The 23,408-nt window shown below is 40.8% G+C and overlaps 1 protein-coding gene across 8 annotated transcripts in view; it reads left to right on the top strand.

The window, feature by feature from the left end:
- Nucleotides 1-1,277: 1,277 nt before the first annotated feature.
- exd3 (exonuclease 3'-5' domain containing 3) overlaps nt 1,278-23,408 on the top strand; it is an 86,307-nt gene continuing 64,176 nt past the window's right edge. For 7 of the 8 annotated variants that reach the window (XR_008566457.1, XR_008566458.1, XR_008566459.1 and 4 more), the window contains exons 1-14: nt 1,278-1,338; nt 1,919-1,981; nt 8,215-8,279; nt 9,945-10,109; nt 10,388-10,577; nt 10,696-10,745; nt 10,819-10,961; nt 11,018-11,124; nt 11,192-11,265; nt 15,789-15,827; nt 15,915-16,078; nt 18,858-19,005; nt 19,082-19,456; nt 23,183-23,342. Coding sequence is in view for 5 of the 8 variants with exons in the window: in XM_054756236.1 (XP_054612211.1) it covers nt 1,954-1,981; nt 8,215-8,279; nt 9,945-10,109; nt 10,388-10,577; nt 10,696-10,745; nt 10,819-10,961; nt 11,018-11,124; nt 11,192-11,265; nt 15,789-15,827; nt 15,915-16,078; nt 18,858-19,005; nt 19,082-19,456; nt 23,183-23,342 (1,708 nt within the window). In the remaining 3 variants the exon portion in view is untranslated. The remainder of the gene's footprint in view (nt 1,339-1,918; nt 1,982-8,214; nt 8,280-9,944; nt 10,110-10,387; nt 10,578-10,695; nt 10,746-10,818; nt 10,962-11,017; nt 11,125-11,191; nt 11,266-15,788; nt 15,828-15,914; nt 16,079-18,857; nt 19,006-19,081; nt 19,457-23,182; nt 23,343-23,408) is intronic. The other variant, XM_054756237.1, reaches the window with a different exon arrangement.

Here is a 23,408-nt window from a genome sequence, read left to right as displayed (position 1 = left end):
AGTTAAAACTGATTATTATAAAAAAAAAAAAACGAAACCCTTTTCATTCTTTTCAATTTTTTCATTTATCTACGCTCAGCATTGCACAACTTTGACATATTAACACTTATCCATTTAAAAAAATAAATACATTGGCGCAAGAACTTTCGTTTCTGATGTCATAAGTTCATGAAATATTGCAATCTACGTCCGACACCTTCTTCACAGAAGTACAGATGACGTCTCAAGAAGCCTTTCCCTCGATTGCAATCTACTCTATCTCATTGTGACCACGAGATGCCACTGTTTCGCGTATGGCGTGTATTGTGGCTTTTTAAATTGTTTTCCTTTTTATGATAAAACAGTTGTTTTAATGCAGTTGATTGATGTCTCAGAGTGTTTATTCCTCCAGCAAATATTGTAATATAAGAAGACAAACAGGGTCAGTACTCACTCAAGGAAACTATGACATTTACATCTGCTAACATTAATTGTTAATATTTCATATTGCATTTTATTTCTGGTGCTCGCGTTAGCATATCTAGCGTATTCCCTCGGCCGAAAATAGATCTCACTTACAGGTGGATAATATCATCAGGCAATGCTCTTTTTTTAATTTATTTTTGTCCATGTCCCCTCGGGAACCTTGTAGGTTCTAAATAAATGGAGACGCCATCTCCAAATTACTTAAACAGTGAAACAGTGGCATAGTTGATTTTAAGATGAAAGCCTGGACATAACCTGGTCCCGACCAGGCTATGAGCTTAGCCTAAATTACCATGGCGATACAGCTGCTTTCAAAGAGAGCTACCTTCGCAAATCCGGCTTTCCACTCAACACAGCTCGCTAACCCACTAAACTCTTAGCGGAATACCCCAACCTCACTGGTGAATCAGGTACAGGTACAGCCCAACCGAATGGTGGCGGCAGTGAACTTTGAACAAGCATGACACGCCTCACTGGTGAATCAGGTACAGGTACAGCCCAACCGAATGGTGGCGGCATTGAACTTTGAACAAGCATGACACGCTTATTTAAAGACCAGGAAATGAGTCTGTGACTTTTGTTAAAAAAATGTCCTGATGGTTGACTCGCAAGGCAAGCCACGCTGAGAAATTAGTAGTGTAATAGTAGTGTATCAAATATGTTGTTATTATAGAGTATTTTTAAATGTATACATGATTATAGTGGCCTAATTGTTTTTGTGAAAGATCGTATTATTAAATACACGAATAAAGGCGGAACGTCAAATATTTTTTTGCCTTAAGCTAAAATTCAGGGCACAATTATGAATAATATTTTCCTACTGGATTCCAAAAAGTAGCAGTAGCTCAACCTAACAGCGAGAAAAAGCTAATGGTGAGTGTCTTTAAGTCCATAAAACAGAAAAGTCCATACGCATTCGTTTTAGTCGACATTTATGTCCTAGCTTTCAAGTATCAAACCAAGAGTTTTGCCTTAATTTAGCACCAGGTGTGAGCTAGCTAAAAATGGGTCTGACTAGCCAACAGGTAGACGTCCATGTTAGTTGGTTTTGCCTTTTAAAACGCTAATAGTTGAACTAATACAACATTGACGCTGCAACGAATGTCGTCACAGTTTGAGTTAATCTCGTTGTTATTGCTAATGTTTGCTAGCACAGCGTGTAGGTCGGGTCCATCTCTTGACCATAAGGGGGCGATAGAGGATAAAGTAAAATGGCGGCGCCGGCTTCCCAATTTGAACTGGCCATATAACAGCTCAGGAGAAGGTTGAAGAGGCTCAAGGCGCAGCCTCCCATCATACATCGTAGTCATTTCTTTTTAAACTGCTGCACACACTCAACCTGCTTTTCTGTCTTTGCTTGGTCATTGTGATTGTAAGCACAACGTCATTCCACATTTGAGCGCTGTTTATGTAGAATTCTAGTCATGCAATTGTGTTTCTATATTTCCAATAGAATGACGGCAAGCAAGCGCCATCCTGTGGACCAAAATGAACTGTACAACTCCAGGGGCAAAGGGTTTGTATCCCAGTGTGATGGATATATCTTTTTTTTTTTACGTCTAATCCTATTGACGTGTATCTAAATGTGTTGCCCGTGTCACTGCAAAGCTCAAAGTATATATGATAAGTATGTATGAGTTCACACTGCTATGAAAAAAACTCTTGAGGCTCAAAACCAAAGAAGGTAATTCATATGCAAACTTTGCAGTCTGCAAGTGCTCTTAATCGTCTCTTCAGCGCGTCGCAATGGCACCTGTTGAAAGGTTTACCCAGCACCTACGACCAACACAAAAGGCCAGAGGAGAAGTACTTGTTGAGGAATGTTATGGCATCTTTCCAGTTGGGGCTCCACTCAACCACTCTGCAGACCCTCTCTGCCAAGTCACACTGAAGCTGTTCTGGTGGCTGTAGTGACACCAAATGCCCCATTTAGGCACTTGATCTCTGTGTTGCCTTTATTTTGGCAGCTTCCTGGCAACAAGGCAGTCGAGAGCAGCCCGTGCGTTGAATTTCATAGCTGTGGAAGTGTGACTTGCATTGTTTTGTGAGTCATTTTGGTCCCAATTATCCGTACTATATACAGTACATGACCAATAGGTTAAGATTTTCTTAGCATATTTCATTCTCATACAAGTGTAAAAATAAGTCAACGGATATTTTGTCAACACATGTAGACATGCTAAGAAGTTATACACTGTGTGCACAATTATTAGGCAAGTTGATATTTTGACCATATCATTTTTATGCATATTTACCCAACCCCAAACTGAATAAACTTGAATACCTATTGGGATTAAGCATACCAGGTGATGTGCATGTGTGTACTGAGGGAGGGTGCGGCCTCAAGAGGTCAACATCCTTTATTAGGTGTGCACAATTACTAGGCAGCTTTTTTTACTTGGGCAAAATGGGCCACAAAAGAGATTGAACACACTCTGAAAAGTCAAGAACTGTAAAACGTCTTTCATGGGGATGCAGCACTCTTGAATTTGCCGATATTGCCAAGATATTAGGATGTGACCACAGAACCATTCAATGTTTTGTTGCAAGTGTACAAAAGGGTCGCAATAAACTGCCAAATAGTTGAGAAAAATCAAAGGTGAAGTTCCCAGCAATGCTCCAGTGCTGTCATATTCCAGAACTGTAATCTACCTGGAGTGTCCAGAAGTACGGTACATTTTGTTCAGTGCTCAGAGACATGGCCAGGGTAAGAAAGGCGATCACCACCGAACAAGACGCACAAGTTGGCCAAGAAAGACAGATTTTTTCCAAAGTTTTATGGACTGATGAGATGAGAGTTGGCCGCACTGTGGCCTAGTGGTTAGCATGTTGGCCACACGGTCAGGTGATCGGGAAGATCTGGGTTTGAATCTCCGTTGGGCATCTCTGTGTGGAGTTTGCATGTTCTCCCCGTGCGTGCGTGGGTTTTCTCCAGGTACTCCGGTTTCCTCCCACATTCCAAAAACATGCATGTTAGGTTAATTGGCAACTCTAAATTGTCCATGGGTATGATTGTGAGTGTGAATGGTTGTTTGTCTATATGTGGCGTGTGATTGGCTGGCGACCAGTGCAGGGTGTACCCCGCCTCTCGCCCATGAGTCAGCTGGGATAGGCTCCAGCATACCCCCTCGACCGTAATGAGGATAAGCGGCATAGAGGATGGATGGATGGAGATGAGAGTGACTCTTGATGGACCAGAGGGATGGGCCCGTGGCTGCATCAGCAACGGACATAGAGCCCCACTCCAACTCAGACGCCAGCAAGGTGGAGGTGTGGTACTGGTAAAGCCTGGAATTATTCAAAGATGAGCTTGTTGGGGACTTTTCAGGTTGAAGATGGACTCAAACGCAACTCCCAAACCCACTGACACTTTTTTCGCACAGTGGTACAGGGAAAAGTGTGCATCTTTTAAGATGCACACTCCATTATTTTTTTATGCAGGACAATGCTCCATCTCATGTATCCAAGTACTCCACTGTGTGGCTAGATTGTAAAGGTCTTCAAAAGTAATGACATGACTTCCTTGCTCACCTGACGTAAACCCTGTTGAGTACGTATGGGCCCTTAAACGTAAGGTTTACAGTGAAGAAAAAAGGAACATCTCTCTGAACAGCGTCTGGGAGGCTTTGGTTGCTGCTGCACAAAAAGTTGACGGTCAAAGGATCAAGAAACTGACATGGATGGAAGGATTTTCTGTGTTATTGAAAAGGAGGGTGGCTATATTGGTCACTGATTTATTTTTGGAAATGTCAAATATTTTTTTGTAAAGTTTGTGTTGTTTGTCATCATTCTGACTTTAAAAAAAAGAAAATGAAATCGTGAGATGCTAATATTTTTGTTTTTCTTTGAGTTGCCTCATAGTTCTGCTCACTAACAGTTGCCTAATAATTGTGCACACAGAGATATTCTCAACAAAAGCCAAAACTTCACTTTCACTTCCTTCAAGTGTTCAAGTTTGAGGTTTATGAACATTTTGGATTGACTGAGAGCACTGTTATTGTTAAATAATAAATGTAATGATCATGCACACATTGTATATGTTTCAAGGAAAAACTGCGTCTCAGTTTTGTGATATAGGTGGCAAAGCATATTACTGTATTGGTATCAACTTCAGTATTTGCTTTTTTTTCTCATAGTTGCTGTTTTTTAATTTTCCAAATATTTCAACTCTTTCTTCTTAAATAATCTTCTAAAACTATATTTTAATATATATTAGGGCTGTCAAATGATTAAAAATGTTAATCAGATTAATCAGTTTAAAAATTAATAGTGATTAATCACCATTAGCAACTATGTGTGAAATATGCAGATTTTTACTGTATTTAATGAACAGAAAGATAAATGACAGGACAGGATCATATATATGTATTTGTATATATTAACAGCTCCAAATGAACTGAATATGGCAATCAAGCTAAAAGATACCAAACAAGTCTAAGATTTGTCTAACACTAGTCTCTTTAATAGGAGCAGAACATTTGAATCACACTTTAAACCTGAGGGATTGCGTTCAAAGTACATTGCGTAAATTAAGGCAAATGTACTTTATTTAGTTGTTTTTAGTGTATTTTCCAGCATACTTGAATGTAACAAATTGTACATCCTAATTAAGAGTTAGGACGTGAGTGATAAGAATATCCACTTCATGTTTTTCTTTATCTTCCTGTTTATTTACACATACACACACATGCATTATAAAGCCAGGTTTGTGATGTTCAATGTTTGTGTCATTCAAATTTAATAGTTTCTTCCGAGACAGACAGATGCCAAGAGAGAGACATAGTGTAAATTAATAATAACATAATGTACTGAAACTACATTATTTAATTAATTTACATAGTATTGAAACAACATTATTTATTAATAAAAAATAACTCTGCTTTATCCTCCAAACCTACGATGGAGTATTAGGGCCACATTGACAAAAAAATCGGCGATTTTGAGAATAAAGTTGTAAATTGACGAGAATAAAGTGTTGTTCCCAGGATGAAGTGACTAGAGACGTGTGTACAGTATACGGTGTTGATGTGTTCAGGTCGGAATGGAGTTAGAAAAGACACTCTGTGACGGTGTGGGGACGCTCCACTGTTCTTCGGTTTGCCGTCATAACAGAGGCATGCTTGCTCCGGTGAGCATATGTTAGTTACGCAAACATTTTTTAAATGTAATTAATGAAATAAATTAGTTACCGCTGTTAACGTGTTATTTTTGACAACCCTGTTATACAGTCATGTAAAAAATGATTAGACCACCCTGGTTTCTTCAGTTTTTTGTAAATTGTAATGCCTGCTACAACTAAAAGTACCTTTGTTTGGGCAAATATAACACTGACAACAAAAACAGCTCATAAGAGTTCAATTTTTTTGGCAGTACAATGCTGGAACTATTTATGTAGGAACTGAAGTGATTTTGGTTAATATCCAGTAAACCATGGAAGTTGCTAGATATCAGCTCTTAAATGAAACTCTTATGAGCTATATTTGTTATCACCATTATATTTGTCCAAACAAATGTACCTTTAGTTGTACCAGGCATTAAAATGGTTCAATAAACTGAAGAAACAAGGGTTCTCTAATCATTTTTTGCATGACTGTATATATTATAAAATATATATATATTATGTTATGACTTTGTTCCCATAATATTGTAACTTTTCCCCCATCCTAATTTTACAAAAATTTAAACTTTATTTTGTTTGTTTCTCATAACATTGCAAATTCTTAAAAAAGTAACAATTTTTTTTCTTTAATATTTCAACTCTACCAGTCCAGGGTGTACCCTGCCTCTTCCCCAAAGTCAGCTGGGATAGGCTCTAGCATACCCCCGCAACCCTAGTGAGGACAAGCGGTATAGAAAATGGATGGATGGATGGATGGATTTCAACTCTATGCCACTAAAATAACACAAGTTTATTCTTGTTTAAAATTTTGACTTTTTTCTCGTTAGAATATTACTTTTTTTCTTGTACTATTTTAACTTTATTTTTGTAAAATTACAGCTGTTTTTTCCGTTTCTGCTGTGGTTGTTTGTTTTTTTTTTTTAATTTTCCGACTATTTTGACTTTCTTCTTGTAATTATGACTTTATTCCTGTAATATTTTGACTTTATTCTTCTTACATAACTTTTTCCCGCAACCTAATTTTCCGAATATTACAACATTAGTTATAGTTTTGTTTAGGGATGTCAGATAATATCGGCTCACCGTTATTATTGGCCCGATATTGGCATGAAAATGTAATATTGGTCAATATCAGTATTGTGTTTTTTCCCTATAATTTAAAACCGATATAGCCCTTTAAGCGCACAATTGCAACAGTACTTTATCTGTAACTTCAATCTGAGCAGCATTTGTGGGCGTGGTTCTATTCAAAGTTGAGGAGTTTCTAGACTTTGAAGCCCTGTGTGCCTGGAGCAGCGAGTCCGCTCGCCATAACAGTCCACACACAGCACATACTTGAGTCGATGCTTTGCTTAACCGTGTTTGGTGTGGCAGGACGTGGTGGGTTGTCAAAACATCGCTAACGGTGAGGGGGGTAGCGGGAATGTAAAAAAAAAAAAAAAAACACAAAAAAAACGCGGAAATAGGCGGTACTATCCGCGGGAGACTCCTCGGCAGAAAATGCACTAATCGCTAATCGCTGTTGCTGCATCCATTAGCTACACAACAGATATGTGTTAATTCCACAACAGGAGACATGTGATGTTACACATATCGGTATCTGTATCGGTTGACATCGGAATCGGAAATTGAGAGTTTGACAATATCGGCATATTGGATATCAGCAAAAAAGCGAGAATTGGACATCCATTGTTTTGTTTGTTTCTCATAATATTACGACTTTGTTCATATTTCAACTTTAGCTGCTAAAATGACGTGATTTTTCCTTATTATATTACATTATTCGATTCAAATTACGACTTTTTCTTAAATATTTTATCCTTAATGTTTTCACTTTATTCTCGTAAACTTACTACTGATTTTTTAATTTTTCCTTTTAGTTTTTTTTTTTTAGTTTTCTTGTTAAATTAATTTTTAGAATGTTCTGCGAGCCAATAAAAAAACAGCCGCGGGCTAGCCCGGGCCCTGGACTTTGAACACCCCCGGTTTAGAGGATGCAAGAGGCTGCAGCATGGAGAGGAGTGGGGAGGTCTTTACTGGGCCTGCTTTCCCAGGCTGTGCACCAGGAAGGCTTTTTTAAATTTTTTTTTTTTTTTATACACACACCATCATGACGAACGCATAGCCCTTTCCTGGGGAAATCCGAGACAAAATCGAGAGAGGCCGCTGCTGCCGGGGAGGGTGCGGAGAACAGGAAAGCGAGCCCTGGGAAGGAGGAAGGGGGTGCAGCAGGTACGGTGGTGCGGTGTCAGAAAGGAGATGCAGCAGAGACAGAAATCACACATAGACGTGTACATATCCGTGGAATGCAGAGCGAATGCCGGGTTCCCCTACAGCCCGACTACCTCAGCTGTTAATCCCGTGTTATGGCGGCTGTTCTATACCCGTTAAAGCACGTAGCTCCTTTTCACTATCATGTTACCTGCATCATGTTACCATGTAGCTTCCTGCAAAAAGCAAGACACGGTGATGGGGTTGAGATTAGCGTGTTTGCAGCTAAGTCCCATTTTCAAAGCTGTCTGGCGTCTCCGGCAATATACCCGACACCCATTCGTTTTGGCTCCCTTACAGGTTGAGAGAGGTCAGGGGTCGGAGTGAAACCCCAGCTCACGTGTGTGCTTTCCCCACAGGTCTCGACCCGGCCGTGCTGAGAGAGCAGCTCTTCCATCTGTGGAGCTGCTTGGATCTGCAGACGGTGAGAGTCGCCTTGGCACGTCAAGTATTTACAGAAGGTGCAGCCGTAGTGTGTTGCAAGATGCGGTCAATAGGGGGATGATGAAGAAGTTGCACCTAAAAGAAGCTTGTGTGTGTTAATGAGGAAAGCAGAGTGGCTGTCAGTAGGAAGGAAGGAATTTGCACTGAATGAACTTGAGATGTGTGTGAGGAGGATATTGAGTGAATGACATCTGCTGGGCAAATTAGGAGGCAGCGGCCAGACATTCTCACACAGATATTATTTTCTCCTGAAGGAAGTTTCTAAAGCCAAAGTTTACATTCTTAAGTCGGGACCCGTATATGTATGTCCCCCTGGCTTATGTGCAGTGTGTGTATGTGTGTGTGTGTCTGCTTGGACCAACATTACTAGAAAGTTTTAAAGTGTATTTGTTTACATTTGAAAACCATTTTATCCAGAGGAAATCATGCAAATGAAGTTAGTCTGTTTCAGGGTTTAACTGTAGCCATCATAGCACCTCAATGACGTCCACAAGCAATGTTTTTTTACCTGACATGTAATTTAGTTAATTTCCATACAAGAGTACATTCAATTAACTTAAAAGAACTGAAATGTATTTACATTTTTTACATTGTTATACAAGTGTACAGTAAATTGAATTAACTAAAAATCAAAAAATGTTTTTTTTGTGACAAAACCCTAATTAAAATAACTATTTAAAATTACTATTATCTACTGCAATACATGTATAAATTAAAAATATTATATGTATATAAATATATATATATATAATTATATAATATATCAATTCTAAGAAATATATAAAATAATAAAAATTATCTATACACATAATCTAAATTATAAATAATACAATTCTAATAACACATTTTTTAATTCTTTATTTTTAATACAAAGCTCTTACCTTAGAATTGTTATACAAAAAGAACATGTGCATGATTTTTTTTCACCCTTACTTTTGCATAGTCTTACAAGTGTAAAAAGAAGTAAACCTCCATGGGATAAAACTAAATTAAAAATAAAACTGTTTTAAAATTATTTCTATATGTAAATTGAATTAACAAAAATTTCTATTTTCTTTTTACACAACCTTTACCTTGGCATTGTCATAGAAGTGGAAGAAGTTAATCTCAACAAAATAAAACTGCTCACCCATTGATGACGTAGAGGCTGGCTTAAAGTGGGGCACATTCTTGGGTGGTCACTTTCTTCACATCGCAGTGCCTTTTTTTTCCTTCTTTTATTATTGACTGTTGTGCTGAGCAGCCGGAACACAGACCACTTTTTGCAATACAGCATAATAAGCCTTACTCGCAGTTCTATGGTTATTATCACACTTTTCTTCTTTGCCATTGCAGGTACCCTTCTGTGGCAATATCACAAAAAGGCCAAAGAAAAAGCAAAACCCACGTGTGGAGTTATTTCATTGTGATTTTGTTGCACGGTTCAGCTTATTGGGTGACCAAAATGTCCATGCGACCGTCAATTGTTGAGGTTCCTCTGCATGCAGATGTTTTCATATTGAAATGTTGCACACAATAGCTCCAGTCTTTAAATGAGAGACCTAAAAATGCTAATCCCCCACACACACACAGATCACATTTGCCCTTCTCGTATCTCAGCTCACATCTCGTCTTCCTTCCATCTGTGTTTTTTCCCCCCACACAGCTACATTTGGCAGCCCAGAAGGGGTTTTCAAACCTCCAAAATGATCCCCTGGAGGCCTTCCTAACAATCCTGGAGAGCTGTCCGGGCAAACAGAAGGGCCGGAGCCACACCTTGGGGGCCCACATCCTCAAGGAATTCCAGAGCTGGCTGAAGGAACATCCCCAGGTCCTAGAGAATCTCTGCAGGCCGTTTCACATAATGCACTCCTGTCCTCTACTCACAATAGCAGCCTTTACAGGCCACACACATTTACATCCATATGTTTGAATGCTGCCCTGGCAAATTTACGCAACTTTTTAAACTTGTATTTTATTTGTATTTTTTAAATTACTTTTTAAACGATTTTATTTTTTAAATTATTTTTTATTTGTATTTTTCTGTGTCGTTATTCATTTGTCTATTTATTTTGCACCCCATTTATATTTAGTTTTCCTTCACCACAGGTTACACTGAGTTCACTTCCACAGCAGCAAGCAACAGGCCTCCAGCATCGGGCTCTTCATCTTCTCACTGACACTCAGACCAGCTTTGTGGAGGGTCTCATAAATATCTACCAGCTGACCACCCTGGATCCCGCCACCCTGCGGCTGCACGTCATGAGGCTGCTTTCCCTGAAATGCTACAAAGAGGCAAGTGCCATGTCTCCATGACATTTGTGTGGTCTGCATACCAGCAATTGTGTTCACATTGTTGCATGTCTGCAAGTGAAGCAAGTCATCACTTGGTTGTCATCATCGTGTCCTTCAGGCAGCAGTGCTGGGTGCAAAGCTAAACTTGCAGAACGAGCTGAATATGGAGGAGGTGAGGAGCGAGACGTCCCTCGGAAAATGTCCACACCTAACCACAAAGTGTGTCTCAAATGTTGCCCGTCCAGATATGCGTCCCGCTCATCATTCAGGGCAAGCGGGCCCTAGCAGAGAACTACATCACGGGGCACGATCATCTTGAACGGCAGCTGGTGGCTCTGCTTGACTCCTGGTGCCATCCCTGCTTCTCTGTGGAGGACATGATCAGAAAGTAAGGAGTGCATTTTAGAGACCCATTCCAGTAACGAAGGCCTTGTGTGCTTTCAGGCGCTTTCCCCAGCTTTCCGTGTCCAAACACTGCCTGAGTCAGATCCAGCCCAAAATGCTGAAGAAGCAAGTCTTGCGACTTGCGGAGAAGTTTAACATTGATCAAGGTGTGTGATTGTGTAGCTTTATCATAATTATGAATGCAATAGGTCATATTTGTCCTGTCCATCGCAGGGCTGTGTCCAAACGCCCTGCACAAGAGGCGGCAGGACACGCTTCGATTTCTTATGTACAAGAGGTTTGTAGAGGTAAGGCTTTTTCTTTGGCTTTGTGCACCTTCCATGCCACATCCTTTCCAACCAGAACTGTGTTGGATTGGTTAACGTCTGTTACACTTAAAGGGATAGTTTGGATTTTTTAACGTGAAGTTGTATGACATCCCCATCAGCAGTGTAGCGCATCTACAGTGACTTACTCGCAGAGTAAGATAACTAAATATCAGTAGAATGTCGACTGGGGTCAGTCATCCATCCATCCATCTTCTACTGCTTATCCGAGATCGGGTTGCGGGGGCAACAGCCTAAGCAGGGAGGCCCAGATTTTCCTCTCCTCGGCCACTTTGTCCAGCTTCTCCCGGCGGATCCCGAGGCGTTCCCAGGCCAGTTGGGAAACATGGTCTCTCCAACGTGTCCTGGGTCTTCCCTGAGGCCTTCTACCGGTCTGACTTGCCCTGAACACCTCCCCAGGAAGAGTCCGGGAGGCATCCTGACCAGATGCCAAAGCCACCTCATCTGGCTCCTCTCAATGCAGAGGAGTAACGGTTCTACTCCGAGTCTCTCCCGGATGACAGTGCTTCTCACCTTATCTCTAAGGGAGATAAGTTTTCACACTACGGAGAAAACTCATTTCGGCCGCTAGTACCCGCGATCTTGTCATTTCGGTCACTACCCAAAGCTCATGACCATAGGTGAAGGTAGGAACGTAGATTGACTGGTAAATTGAGAGCTTTGCCTTTTGGCTTAGCTCTCTCTTCACCACAACAGACCGATGTAGAGTCCGCATCACTGCAGACGCCGCACCAATTTGCTTGTTGATCTCACGTTCCATCCTTCCCTCACTCGTGAACAAGACCCCAAGGTACCTAAACTCCTCCACTTGGGGCAGGATCTCATCCCCGACCTGGAGATGGCATTCCACCCCTTTCTGGGCGAGAACCATGACTCGGACTTATAGGTGCTGATTCTCATCCCGGCCGCTTCACACTCTGCTGCGAACCGATCCAGTGAAAGTTTAAGTTCACGGCTCGATGAAGCCAGCAGGACCACATCATCTGCAAAAAGCAGAGACTCAATCCTGCACCCACCAAATTGGAACCCCTCAATGCCCTGGCTGCGCCTAGAAATTCTGTCCATAAAAATAATGAACAGAATTGGTGACAAAGGGCAGCTCTGGTGGAGTCCAACCCTCACTGGAAACGGGTCCGACTTATTGCCGAAAATGCGAACCAAACTCTGAGACCGGTCATAAAGGGAACGAACAGCCTGAATTAGCTGATCTGATACCCCAAACTCCCGGAGTACTTCCCACAGAATTCCTCGAGGAACACGGTCGAATGCCTTCTCCAAGTCCACAAAACACATGTAGACTGGTTGGGCAAACTCCCATGCACCCTCAAGGACCCTGCTGAGTGTGTAGAGCTGGTCCACAGTTCCACGACCAGGACGAAAACTACACTGCTCCTCCTGAGTCCGAGATTCAACTATCCGGTGGATCCTCCTCTCCAGAACCCCTGAATAGACCTTACCAGGGAGGCTGAGGAGTGTGCTTCCACAATAGTTGGAACATACCCTCCAGTCTCCCTTCTTAAAAAGGGGGACCACCACCCCGGTCTGCCAATCCAGAGGTCCTGCCACCAATGTCCACGCGATGCTGCAGAATCGTGTCAACCAAGACATGCCTACAGCATCCATGGCCTTAAGGAACTCCGGGCGGATCTCATCCACCCCCGGGGCCCTGCCACCGAGGAGCTTTTTGACAACCTCAGCAACCTCAGCCCCAGAGATAGGAGAGCCCACCGTGGAGTCTCCAGGCTCCGCTTCCTCATAGGAAGACGTGTTGTTCGGATTGAGGAGGTCTTCGAAGTATTCTTTCCACCGATCCACAACATCCCGAGTCGAGGTCAGCAGCACACCATCCCCACCCCACACGGTGTTGACGGTGCACTGCTTCCCCCTCCTGAGACGCCGAATGGTGGTCCAGAATCTTGTCGAAGCCGTCCGGAAGTCGTTCTCCATGGCTTCTCCGAACTCCTCCCATGTCCGAGTTTTTGCCTCAGCGACTGTCAGAGCCGCAGACCGCTTGGCCTGCTGATACCTGTCAGCTGCTTCCGGAGTCCCATGAGCAAAAAAGGCCCAGTAGGACTCCTTCTTCATCTTGACGGCATCCCTCACCACTAGTGTATACCAACGCGTTCTGGGATTACCTCCACGACAGGCACCGACCCCCTTTACGGCCACAGCTCTGATCAGCTGCCTCGACAATAGAGACATGGAACATGGCCCATTCAGACTCAATGTTCGCCACCTCCCTCGGGACATGGTTGAAGCTCTCCCGGAGGTGGGAGTTGAAACTCTGTCTGACAGGGGACTCTGCCAGTCATTCTCAGCAGACCCTCACAATACGTTTAGGCCTGCCAGGTCTGACCAGCATCCTCTCCCACCATCGGAGCCAATTTACCACCAGACCAGTGATCAGTTGACAGCTCCGCCCCTCTCTTCACCCGAGTGTCCAAAACATATGGCCGCAAGTCCGATGATACGACCACAAAGTCAATTATGGAAGTGCGGCCTAGGGTGTCCTGGTGCCAAGGGCACATGTGGACACCCTTATGCTTGAACATAGTGTTTGTTATCGACAATCTGTGACGAACACAAAGGGCCAATAACAAAGCACCGCTCGAGTTCAGATCAGGGGGGTCGTTCCTCCCAATCACGCCTCTCCAGGTCTCACTGTCGCTGCCAACGTGAACGTTGAAGTCCCCCAGCAGAACAAGGGCCTGAGGGAGCACTCTCCAGAACTTCCTCTAGAGCACATGTGTCAAACTCGTGCCCTGGAGGGCCGAGATGCTGCAGGTTTTCTCTCCAACCAGTTTCTTCAGCAGGTAATTTAATTGATGAGCTCCTTCCCTCAAACTGAAGATGTTGATCATTAAAATCACCTGCTTTAGTGACTGGCTGGAAAGAAAACCTGCAGTGTCTCAGCCCTCCATGGCACCAGTTTGACACCCCTGCTCCAGAGACTCCAAAAAGGGTGGGTATTCTGAACTGCTGTTTGGCGCATAAGCAAAAACAACAGTCAGGACCTGTCCCCCCACTCGAAGGCGGAGGTAAACTACCCTCTCGTTCACCGGGTTAAACTCCAACATGCAGGCCACAAGCCGGGGCGCAACAATGGCCACCCCTGCCCGTCGCCTCTCACTGCTGGCAACACCAGAGTGAAACAAAGTCCAAACCCTGCCAGGAGGACTGGTTCCAGAGCCCATGTTGTACGTTGAGGTGAGTCCGACTATATCTAGACGGAACTTCTCAACCCCATGCACCAGCTCAGGCTCTTTCCGTACCAGAGAGGTGACATTCCAACCATTCACACACATTCATACCTATGGACAATTTAAAAAGATTTGTATTCAATAAATAAAATGAAATATTAAATATAACAATATAAAAGGAAATTATAAAAATAAATAATGATAACAACATATCTCAGACTACCTAAAATTACATTAAAAATATTTAATGTAATTTAAGATATTTGTGTTCCAATGTAACACTTTTTCAAAATACATAAATACTGCAGACAATTACAAATTATATTAAATATTTTTATATAATTTAATAAATATCACAAAATTGCATTGAATATTTTAATTACATTTTCTGTAATTGCATGGATTTCAATTGAATTTAATTAAATATTTTAGTGTAATTTTCTGATCGTTTGGGGTATATATATTTTTATTTTGAAATACAAATATTTTGAAAATATAGTTTTGATTGGCATTTTCTTCCTTGATATATACAAATTTTAGCTATGTTATAGTATAATTAAAAAAAAAATAGTTGACATTCCTCCTCCTTAATATTGTGCTCTTAAATACATTTTGCACATATAATTGAGTGTATTTTTGCAAAAATGACATGGATGTGTATTTAAGGCCGTTTTAACTCAAAATAAATGAGCGCGCCTTTACCTCTATAAAAGTGGGTTGCACCTTAACGGCCATGGGAAAATGTAGGTGCCAAGATGAGACCAGTTGAGAACCCCTGCTCTAGACTAATAAAATCAGTGAAATTATATATAAACTTGTTGGCAGTATCGCTTTTTAGCATGATTTTGCCGCATAGCGCGCTGTGTGATTCTGAGTGATCCTTCCTGAGATGTGATATTAGATTAAAACTATTGAAGGACGACGCCTTACTCCCCCCTCGCCTAAGCAGTGCTTTACCCTCATTGCATATTTGCAATCCCAAAGCCAAACTTGGTGATAATTCCAGACATTGGTCATACTGAGCTTGTCATACTGAGGTCTCACTCGCACACCGATATCAATATTGGCAGAAAAAACAATACCGATATCATCATTTTTATGCCAGTATCATTGGACCTCCCTATTGCTTCTAAGCAGTGTTACTTAGAAACATATAATCAAGGTTTTATAACAATAGCCGTTCAACCCTGGAACAGATTAGAGTATGAAATGGTTTCCATGCTAGATGGCAATGTCAATTTAGATGAAAATAAATGCAAAAAAATTCTCTTTTCCTCTTTATAGAACAGCATGAGTGATGAGAATTGGGCCGACCACGTGGAGGTAAGTGCACAACTTCTTTATTTTGTGCAAGAACATAATCACTATATGTCAAGCATTTCTGCCGTTCTTTGCATCATAATCATCCAGACGGTAGTGGCGGATGACACAGAGCTCCAGATCCAGCTGGTGGAGATGTTGATGAAGCACGGACTTGAAAAATCGGCTCAGTGGTCCCTGAGATACAACATCCCCAAGCACAGGCTTCCCTTTGGGGTGTGGGACGCCCAGCAGAGTTTAGCGCCCGAGCTAATGTGAGTTGGCTAAAAATGTCTGTGATGCAACTTTTGTCCTGCGCACACATTCACATTCTCTCACAATGCACCTGAAACAACTTTCTCTTAGGTGACTGTTGATACACGCCTCGAGTTAGGCTAGGGCGACCAATACTTAAAAAAAAAAAAAAAAAAAAAATCAAAGAAGGTGTGGGACATTTTCATATTTGTATTTTCTAAAAAGGCTAAATCTAATCCAACAAATATATGCTTGGGTGTTACAGTGGAACCCGTTCACAGTTTGAACATTGCTCCCTCATTCTATCCTGGTTTTTCAACAATTGAATAATTAACTAGAAGAGCACTCGGAGAGCGAAGACCTCCACCGGGCGCCATAGTTCCTCCCACGTTGTGATTTACACCATAAATATTAGTCCTACATTTATTTTATCTACATATTTAGATTCCATCCATCCATTTTGTATGCCATTTATCCTCACTAGGGTCATGGGTATGTTGGAGCCTATCCCAGCCGACTTCAGGCGAGAGGCGGGATAAACGCCAACCAGCCAATTGCAGGGCACATACAGACAAACAATCATTCACACTCACATTAATACCTATGGACAATTTAGAGTCGTCAATTAACCTAACATACATGTTTTTGGAATGTGGGAGGAAACCCGAGTATCTGGAGAAAACCCACGCATGCTCGGGGAGAACATGCAAACTCCACACAGAGATGCCCATCGGAGTTTCAAACCCAGATCTTCCCGATCTCCTGACTGTGTGGCCATCATGCTAACCACTATGTTATACTGATGAGACATTACCTTACATTACATCACCTTAACTTGCACTATGGAGTCAGCCATGGAATTGTAACATCAAGTATTCCAGTGTAACCTGTTTGCATGTTCGAGATAAATGAAACCATAACCAGAAGTCGAAGTGGTACATTTTTGGCCTCTTACTTTGTCCTTCTTACTCACACAGTTTCAAACCCTTTCTTATGTTTATAATAAATAAATAAAACAAAGGTAGCCATAGTGAGGATGGGTGATAGACTCACATCGATGCCATGCCATTGTCCCACATTATGTTCCATTTACTACAACAACAATGAACTTTCCCAATGCTAATGTGAGTTATGTTTTATCGCTTATCATGTCTACTATATTAGGTAGGGATGTAAAGCTCTTTGTAATAGACGATTCAAATCTAGATACACAGGTTACGATACAATTAAAAAAAAAAAAAAAAAAAAAAAAAAAGACATCCCTTTCAGAGTGTACCCCGCCTCTTGCCCAAAGTCAGCTGGGATAGGCTCCAGCATACCCCTGCGAACCTAATTAGGATAAGCGGCATAGAAAATGGGTGGATGGATACAAATTTGATACGATTCGATGCAGTGTACAAACGATTTGATTCTATTCAATTCATTTCTACAGTTAATGTTTTTTGATGTAGATATTAATCTTAGCTGTTACATTACCTTATCATTTTCCCATGTATTACCTGCTAGAGACTACACTGGAATACAGGAAGTGAATAAATGTATTGCAATTGATGTGAAATGGACGAAGGGTAGGAGTAAATACGCTTTTCTTCTTCCTACTCCTTTTGGACATGTGGAACTGCCAATTGAACTATGTGATGTATTCCGTTGTAACTTGTATGCATGTTCAAATAAAATTAAACCATTACCATTACATAATAAAATAAAGATGCCAATTATATGAAACTGGCATTCTTACAGTATTTTCCTAATGTGTAGAAGAGCACATGATATCCCCAAGCATGCTGTATACCACTGGCAAAAATAAAGTCAACAGAATATGTCAAATATGTATATAAAAAGACTTGCTGAATGTAAGAGCTTTTTCTTTAATTGGATCAATATGTTATATTCTATATTTAACATTTAAGTTTAAACATGTCTTAATGTTGCTAGAAATGGAAGTGGAGCCACCAAACTAAGTTTTGTTGCATACTCTGTGTAATGACAATAAACATCAATTTATCTATCTATATAAAATATAAACATGAAAAAAAGTCTTAACCCTCAATCTAATTAATAATACACAATAAATACATAGTGCAAAGCCCTTTAAAGGAATAGTTGGGATTTTTTGACATGAAGTTGTATGACATTCCCATCACCAGTGTAGTGCATAACAGTGACAAACTATCCCTTTAAATAATGACACATCTCTTCCAAGCACAGATAAGTAAATAGAAGTATTTGTCACGAGTGCAAAGAAAATGCTGTTTTAGCTTGGAAAAGTAAACACTCCCTTTCTCAAAATGTCATAACAATGGTAATCGAGCATAGTGCTGTCAACACTCCAGGCGCAACATTTCAAAGTAATCAAGTTACAAGGTAGAAAAGTTACCATACGACCGTACCTGTCAACCCTTCCATGGAAAACTTAAACGTGGAAGACTTTTCCGGATAATTTCTCTTATTTTCAAATATAAATTAAGCGGCTGTTGACATAACCAAAACTAGTCATTCCTTCCATATTTGCTTGTGACTTTGCTCAGAGACGTAAGGAGAATGGTTGATGATAAAGGATTTTTCAACCTACATCACTTTGTTGACGTTGTTTTCAACAGCTCTGGTTACTATTATTGGTGTTATTAATATTTACATTTCAACTTTTTCTCGCCTTTTTGCTCTTTTGTTTTTCCTTTTAATTGTATTTTTACAATGTGCTGCAGACCAGCTACAGTATGTCAACTAAGCAATAAAGTCTGCCTTTTTTATATTTATATGAAGATATGAACACAATTTCATGCTGTCACATCGTCTTAGACATGCCAGCGATTCTGTACAAAGCGAAGGGTGGACCCCGTCTGAGGATCACTGTCAGATGTTCTACCAGGTACCGCTCACCAAAGACAAGGTTCAACACGTGCACACGCTGGAAGCGCTTGAAGGTTGCCGCAACACTCTCCTCAAGGTAAAGCACTGAGTGGAAAGAAAGGACAAGCATGTAAATAAATGTTTATGGTGAATGTTTTGGTGTTTTTCCCCAGGAGGGTGCCGTTGTCGGGGTGGACATGGAGTGGCAGGCCAACTTTGGCTGTGTCTCAACCCAGCATGTTGCCCTGATACAGCTGGCTACTTTTGACACGGTGTTCCTGTTAGACCTGTGCGCTCATGGATTCTGTCAGCATCCGGAGACCATTAGCTTCATCAGGAGTTTTTTCTCCGCACAAAACGTCCTGAAGCTGGGTAAGCAGCAAAACGTGCGATCATCTCTGCAGATGTTTCTGGAGCCGTCTCTGGCGTCTTCTTCAGGCTACGGCATGGCGGGAGATCTCAAGTGTCTCAGGTCTACCTGGCCCCAGTTTGTAGAGGAGCCACTGAAAATGGAGGGGGTGCTTGATCTACTTAATATACACCTAAAGGTAAAATGATCACGTTGTTTCAAGAAGTGGAGCTTGTGGTCTGCCGGTGGAATAAGACCTCCGCCAAGGCTTTGCTGTTTGATTGCTGCAAACGCAATGAGTGAGCGGCTTTGAGTGCGAGATCTTTTAATTTTCCGAATATTTTACACCCCTAGAATCTCACATTTCCTTGTTCAGACCAACATTTTCAGATTGATGGTGGAATAAATTGAAATGACAAACCAACAAGTATAGCGACAGCATAGTACATCAAACAGCTGATCAGTTGTAAACATTTAAAATTAGAATGCTCAATATTGGCCTTCCAATGTACCGATATTGTACAGCACTTCATTTGTAATACCGATATCAGCCGATACGATATTGGCAGCAGCTCTTCCCTCAAACTAATGTCATATAATGAACGCATGGTGCTTCTTTGGCTGTGGTTCTACTGGATGAACTTCACAAATAAACAGTTATATAAAATATTATTTTTTGAAACAATAATATTATTGTTATAAAAAGTATGATTTTGTCTGATATATGAAATAATATAAAAAAATATATAAATATATTTTTATATTTACAGTGGTGTGAAAAAGTGTTTTGGATCATTGTCTTGCTGCAGAACCCAAGTTGGTTTCAGCTTGATGCCACCAACAGATGGCCGACATTCTCCTTCAGCAGAATTCATGCTTCCATTTATCACAGCAATTCTTCCAGGTCCTGAAGCAGCAAAACAGCCCCAGACCATCACACTACCACCACCATATTTTACTGTTGGTATGATGTTCTTTTTCTGAAATGCAGCGTTACTTTTACGCCAGATGTAATGGGACACACACCTTACAAAAAATTCAACTTTTGTCTCGTCAGACCACAGAGTATTTTTCCCAAAGGTCTTGGTGATCATCAAGATGTTTTCTGGCAAAATTGAGACGAGCCTTAATGTTGTTTTTGTTCAGCAGTGGTTTTGGTCTTGGAACTCTGCCATGCAGGCCTTTTTTGCCCAGTGTCTTTCTTATGGTGGAGTCATGAACACTGACCTTAACTGAGTCACGTGAGGCCTGCAGTTCTTTGGATGTTGTTGTGGGGTCATTCGTGACCTCTCGGATGAGTCATCACTGTGCTCTTGAGGTCATTTTGGTTGGCCGGCCACTCCTGGTAAGGTTCACCACTGTTCCTAGTTTTCGCCATTTGTGGATAATGGCTCTCACTGTGGTTGGCTGGAGACCCAAAGCTTTAGAAATGGCTTTATAACCTTTCCCAAGCTGATAGATCTCAATTAATCCCAGTTAAGTTATGTTTTAACAGGGAGGGCAATCACTTTTTCACACAGGGTCATGTAGGTTTGGATTTTTTTCTCTCTTAATAATAAGAAGTTTCATTTAAAAACTGCATTTTGTGTTCAGTTGTGTTGTCATTGACTAATATGTAAATTTGTTTGATGATCTGCAACATTTAAGTGACGCCAAAAAAAAAAAAAAGAAATCAGTAAGGGGGCAAACACTTTTCCACACCACTGTACATGTATTACACTTAATTACTTAACTTAACAATTACACTTACAAGTTATAGAAAACATTTTGTCTCAACAAAAGTCACAATACAACGTCTGTATGCTGCACCAATCAGTGAAATTGTAGAGTGGGCTCATTCAGCAGTGCTCCAGTGGGATCCTATTTTATTGCAGGTACCCTAGCTGTCATTTGTGGACATGTGTAGTGTTAGAAGTACAGTCATCCCTTGCCACTTTGCGCTTAGAATTTGAGGCTTCACTCCATCACCATCCATCCATTTTCTATGCCGCTTCTCTTTAGGGTCGCGGGGGCATGCTGGAGCCTATCCCAGCTGACTTTGGGCGACACCCTGGTCCAGGTACACCCTGGACTGGTCGCCAGCCAATGGCAGGGCACATATAGACAAACAACCATTCATACTCACATTCATACCTATGGACAATTTAGAGTCACCAATTAACCTAACATGTTTTTGGAATGTGGGAGGAATGCGTGAAGAAACCGGAGAAAACCCACGCACGCACGGGTAGAACATGCAAACTCCACACAGAAATGCCCAGGGGAGAACTGAACCCAGGTCTTCCCAATCTCCAGACTGTTACTGTGTTGGCCAACATGCTAACCATGCGGCCGTGCGGCCTTCACTCCATCACGTTTTTTTCAAAATATATTAATTCATAAATAATCCAGGAACCAGGCTGTTTCGTTGTTAACTGTGGCCTATTAGTTGTAAAAAAATAAAAAATAAAAAAAATGCACATTTAAGCAAATTGTGTATATTTTGTTAGCCTATATTAAGCATTTTCAAGCATAAAAACACACAAGGCATTCTGAAGACACACTCAGACATGTTGGGATATGTAGTATTGTACATTGGTCACTAGGTGTCAGTAATGTTACATTGATGAGACAATAGCCTCCGCAGGAAGTACTGCAGAGAAACCGGAAGTAAAAAAGGAACAACAAGGACCTCTCCCAATGCTAATGTGTGATTCTATATTATGTCTTATTTTCTCTTATTATGTTGTCTATATTGCTTAAAGGAATGTAAAGATGACTATAGGGGTGTTATTTCATGTCTAGAGGGATTTAATAATGTTAAAAATCGTATTTAGAAAGTCGTAAAAAGGTTTCCTATGCTCTTAAATACAAAAATATTTAATTTATAAATATGTGATCCTACTTCACGAAGATTCACTTATCACAGTCTGGTCTGGAACCGATTAACCACGATAAACAAAGGATTACTGTACAGTTTTATACTAAGAAAATGTGAATCACGTTTTGTCATAGCATCTTCCTGCTGGAAAATATTGAGTGAATTTTCTTGTAAGACAGCGCCCTCTGCTGGATTTATAGCTGCAGCATTCTTTTTCCACCGCAGATAGCGCCATTAAACCACTTTCGATTTAAGTTACCATAAAAGAAAATTAATTATTCACAATTTAAAGAGTAGAAAAGAATACTGTCACAAACTTAACACTAAGACGCCTAGTACGCTCTGGTACTCCCCCAGCCACTACATGAGGAAAGGTTATTTTATATGTCTTCAACACACAAGCATAACTCTTTTTTTTGCCTTATTTGTCTTATTTTTTTCTTCTTATGTCTACTATACTGGGTTATAGGAGTGTAAAGGTGACTACAGGGGTGCTATTTCATGTCTGAAGGGCTGTAATACTTAAAAAAAAACTATTTAGAAGCTGATAAACAGATTTTCTATCCTCTTAACAAGAAAATATTCCATTTATAAATAAGAACTCCTACATTGGAATAGAAATTCACTTATCACAGTCAGGTCTGGAACTCGATTAACTGCGATAAACAAGGGTTGACTGTATTAAAGGAAAGACGCCTTATTTCCCACGCAGCACTTTCCAGCCTTTGCACGTTGAATATTTACAATCTGAAAGCATTTCAGACTGCAGACATATTGAGCTAGCCAGCTTGCTGCTGTTTGGAGCACGTCATCACTCGCGGGCCGATGTTGTTATTATTGGCAGAAAAACTCATACCGATATCAACCGATATCTCATACATGTATTTATTATTGATAATATCGCCTGGCTGATATTATCGGACATCTCTATTGTATATATATATATATATATATATATATAAATATATATATATATATATATATATATATATATATATATATAAAGGTAAATATAACACACAATTGTTGACAAGTGCATTTGAAAAAAAAAAATGCCTTATTCAGATCCAGCGTGGTAAGATCAATTGCCATTGGGAGAGGACTATTGAGAGGAAAGGCCTCAGTCTTCTGGTGCTCCAGGTCCTGGGAAAGCCCCTGGACAAGACTGAGCAGATGTCCAACTGGGAGAAGCGGCCGCTGCGTGTAAGCCAAATCAGATATGCAGGTGAGTCGCACAATAACACACACACACACACAACATTCTGATCTCCTGCCAGATTATCACTGATTA

Source organism: Dunckerocampus dactyliophorus, chromosome 17 (assembly GCF_027744805.1).
Source record: "Dunckerocampus dactyliophorus isolate RoL2022-P2 chromosome 17, RoL_Ddac_1.1, whole genome shotgun sequence".
NCBI classification, from domain to species: domain Eukaryota; kingdom Metazoa; phylum Chordata; class Actinopteri; order Syngnathiformes; family Syngnathidae; genus Dunckerocampus; species Dunckerocampus dactyliophorus.
The sequence above is the reverse complement of the archived record's forward strand: the minus strand, read 5'-3'. Positions and strand labels throughout refer to the sequence as shown.